This window comes from Nicotiana tomentosiformis, chromosome 12 (assembly GCF_000390325.3).
Source record: "Nicotiana tomentosiformis chromosome 12, ASM39032v3, whole genome shotgun sequence".
NCBI lineage: Eukaryota > Viridiplantae > Streptophyta > Magnoliopsida > Solanales > Solanaceae > Nicotiana > Nicotiana tomentosiformis.
Window position 1 is genome coordinate 44,910,585 of NC_090823.1, and position 4,211 is coordinate 44,914,795.

General features: G+C 43.2%; 1 protein-coding gene across 1 annotated transcript; it reads left to right on the forward strand.

Annotated features, from left to right (window-relative positions):
• The first annotated feature begins 3,139 nt into the window (after positions 1–3,139).
• LOC117274525 (uncharacterized) lies at positions 3,140–3,670 on the forward strand. The gene has a single exon (XM_033653856.2). The coding sequence runs from the start codon at positions 3,140–3,142 to the stop codon at positions 3,668–3,670; it is 531 nt and encodes a 176-aa protein (XP_033509747.2).
• The last annotated feature ends 541 nt before the right edge of the window (positions 3,671–4,211 follow it).

The window sequence follows — 4,211 nt, forward strand, 5'->3', positions numbered from 1 at the left end:
TAAAAGTCAATTTCTATAATCGTGTTTGACATTATTGAGTTATTTTTGGCTAGATTTTACCCATTCAGAGGTCGATTTGAAAGGTAAGGGCTTGTTAGAGCATTGATTTGACTTGTTTGAGGTAAGTATCTCGCCTAACCTCATGTGGGGCAATACCTTTAGGATTTGGCCTTAATTGCCTATTTGTGTTATGTGAAAAATAATGTGTACACGAGGTGACGAGCGTGTACACGGGTGCTATGTGTGGTTTGTGAGCGGATTAGACCTTAGGCTATTATTATGCCTTATTTTTGAAGATGTATTGTATATGAAACATGCTTAATCACTTGATGGCTATGTGAACATCATCACTGCACATATTTTAGTCGTAGTAATATTTTATTTGTTAAATGTCCATCCGTATTTTACTATTTTTCATGTCCTTGTGCACCTTGTTGATAAATTATGAACTCATATCTGTGATAAAAACTTTGGCATTATTGTTTTGTGATTATTATGGCACATGTGGACATGTTGAGTGGATTGTTTGGGTATTGGCACGAGGTCTTTGCCTTGCGAGCATGAGGTCTTTGCCGTGCGAGTGTGATTGATATTGGCACGAGGTCTTTGCCGTGCGATCATAAGGTATTTGGCGTGCAAGTGTGATAATGTGGCACGAGGTCTTTACTGTGAGAGTGTGTCATTTTGGCGCGAGGTTTTTGCCGTGAAAGTGCGATTGATATTGTGGCACAAGATCTTTGTCGTTGGGGTATGACTTATGTTGTGGCATGAGGTGTTTGCCGTGTGAGTGAGATTGATAATGTGGGCACGAGGTGCCATATGTGTCTATTTCTATTTGATGAATTGTTGTTGAAGCTAAGACGTTACTTGAATTTAATTGTTATCACTTGTTCTGATGAGATTATTGTTATTGTTTCTCTTATACTTTTTGTTGCCAGTCTTTGATATCTTGCACATGTTATTTGACTAGTGAGTATCACATGACTTAAACCTCGTCACTAGTTCACCGAGGTTAGTCTTGATACTTACTGGTTACCGATCATGGTGTACTTGCATATTTTTGTGCAGATTTATGTATTGGTAGTAGTGAACCTCGAGAGTGAGAGCTTGCTTGTTCGCGAGGATTCAAGGTAGAGCTGAATGTTGTCGCAGTCCCTTGGAGTCTCATCTTTTATATTGATACTATTAATTTACATTCGAACAGTAATGTATCTTTTGGGATATTCCGTATGTATTCAGTTAGAGCTCATGCCTCTGTACTATCTAGTTCTAGGAAGATGCTTGAGTATTGCCGTTGAATTATATTAACTCTAATTTCCGCTTTTATATTAATCTCTGCCTTGTTATATCATGAATTGTTGATTTAATGTTGTTAAGTGATAGGTTTACCTATTCTTAGAGATTAGGTGCCATCACGACCCCTATGGTGGGATTTGGGTCGTGACAAGTTGGTATCAAGGCTTTAGGTTCATAGGTTCTAGGAGTCATAAGCATGTTTAGTAGAGTCTTGCGGATCGGTACGGAGACATCTGTACTTATCTTCGAGAGGCTATTGAACTGTTAGGAAACATCATCTTCTTTCATTCTTTATCGTGCCGATTTGTTATTTTGAAGTTTGAACCTTTACTCCTCTATTCTCTCACAGATGGTGAGGACGCACTCTACTAGATCAATTGAGCAGACACCGGTGCCCCTTGCTAGAGCCACTAGAGGTCGAGGTCGAGGTAGAGGCCGAGGAGAGGCACGTGCTATAGCTAGACCACCTACTAGACCAGCAACTGTGGAGCCTCCACTAGCTCCAGTTGAGGATCAGGAGCCCCAACATGTTAAGCGTGCACCTAAGAAACCTATTGCTACGTCGGGGCTCCAGGAGACATCGACATACTTCATGAGTATGTTCGGGAGTTTGGCCCAAACAAGGTTGATTCCGGTTCCACCAGCGACTTCACAGGCTAGGCGAGGATCTTAGATTCCCGCCGCTTGTACACCAAAGCAGCTAGCTCATGCTTATCAAACACCGGGTGTTGTGCCGGTGTAGCTAGTAGTTGCAATTTAGCCCAAAGTAGGGCCAGATGTGTTGGTAGAGGGGCAGATGGGCTTGGAGAGGTTTCAGTAGTTTTGTCCTCCCCGGTTCACTGAAGGGGCTTCTAAGGATGCAGAAAGTTTTTTTGGTTCAATGTCACCGCATTCCGTGTAATATGGGTTTAGAGGAGTCGAGCGGGGTCGAACTTACTACTTTTCAGTTGACGGGGTCAGTATATAGATGGTGGCAGACTTATGAGGTGAGTAGGCCAGCTGGCGCAGTACCACTTACATGGTCCTAGTTCTCTAATCTTTTCTTGAGAGAGTTTATTCCATAGACCCCCAGGGACGAGTTGCGCAGTAAGTTCGAGCAGTTGCGTCAGGGATGTATGACTCTGTCCGAGTATGCTCTGAGGTTTGCAAAGTTATCTTGTCATGCGCCTTCCTTGGTTTCCAAAGATAGAGAGAGAGAGTCCGTAGGTTTATTGAGGGACTCGTCTATAGCCTCAAGTTTGGAGAGTTCTAGGAGGTTGGAGAGTATACGCGTGCAAGAGAGGAGGGATAAGGAGGCTAAAAATCCTCGAGGTTCTGGAGGATTTAGTGGTTCCCACTCTTCGGCTTCGACCCATCATGGCAGAGGCTTTGTTAGTCAGTCAGTTCAGTCCGTACTTCGGGTTACCCGTAGTGCTCCAACTAGTTAGGGACCCCAAGGCACTCATACTGGGGGTTCCTACATTGGTTATTCCGGTCATCCGATGCAGACTCAGTACCGACAGCTACACCCGCAGAGGAGTTGTTTTGAGTAGGGTGATACTAGGCACCTTATGAAAGATCGCCCCATACTTCGGAGGGGTGGACCTAAGCAGGGTACTCGAGCTATGGTTTTCGCTCCAGTTGCTACTCCACTTGAATAGCCAGCTAGAGGTGGAGGACACACAGGTAGAGGACGTCCTACAGGGGTAGGCCAGGCCCGTTGTTATGCCTTCCCTAGTAGGACTAAGGCATTAGATGTAGTCATTACAGGTATTGTTCAGATCTGTCATAGAGATGCATCAGTTTTATTTGATCCGGTTTCTACTTATTCGTATGTGTCATCCTATCTGCTTCACATTTGGATATGTCTCGTGATTCTCTCGATACTCCTATTTATGTGTCTATACCCATTGGGGATTCTATTGTGGTGGACCTTATCTATCGTTCTTGTTTGGTCACAATTGGGGTTTATAAGACTAGGGTTGATCTTCTGTTCTTTAATATGGTAGATGTTGATGTGATTTTGGGTATGTATTGGTTATATCTATATCATGCTATTCTTGATTGTCATGTTAAGATCGTGACATTGGCTATGCTGGGGTTGCCGAGGCTGGAAGGGAGAGGATCCCTAGGTCATGTTCCTAGTAGAGTGGTGTCTTTTCTGAAGACTCAACCGATGATTAAGAAGGGGTGCTTGGCGTACTTGGCCTTTGTTAGACATGTGAGTGATGATATTCCCATGGTTGATTCAGTCTCCGTGGTAAGAGAGTTTCCAGATGTGTTTCCAGCAGACCTACCGGACATGCCATCCGATAGGGATATGGATTTTGGTATTGAGTTGGTGTCGAGCACTCATCCCATATCTATTCCACCGTACCGCATGGCTTTAGCATAATTTAAGGAATTAAAGGAACAATTGCATGAATTGCTAGATAAAATTTTCAGCAGGCCGAGTGTGTCATCTTAGCGTGCTCTAGTTCTATTTGTGAAGAAGAAATACAATTTTGTGAGGATGTGCATTGGCTACAGGCCATTGAACAAGGTTACTATCAAGAACAAGTATCCACTACTACGTATTGATGATTTATTTGATTCGCTTCAGGGTGCTAAGGTATTCTCGAAGATTAATTTGAGATCCGGGTACCATCAGTTGAAGATCAGGGCTTCAGATATTCCTAAGATGACCTTCAGGCACCGTTATGGGCATTATGAGCTCTTGGTGATGTCTTTTGCACTGACCAATGCCCCAACATTTTTCATGCACTTGATGAATAACATGTTTCAATCTCATCTGTATTCCTTCATCATTATGTTAATTTATGATATATTGGTGTATTCTCGTAGCCGGGAACATCATGAGCAACATTTGAGGCTCGTGCTCCAGGCTTCGAGGGAGAAGAAACTATATGCTAAGTTCTCCAAGTGCGAGTTTTTCT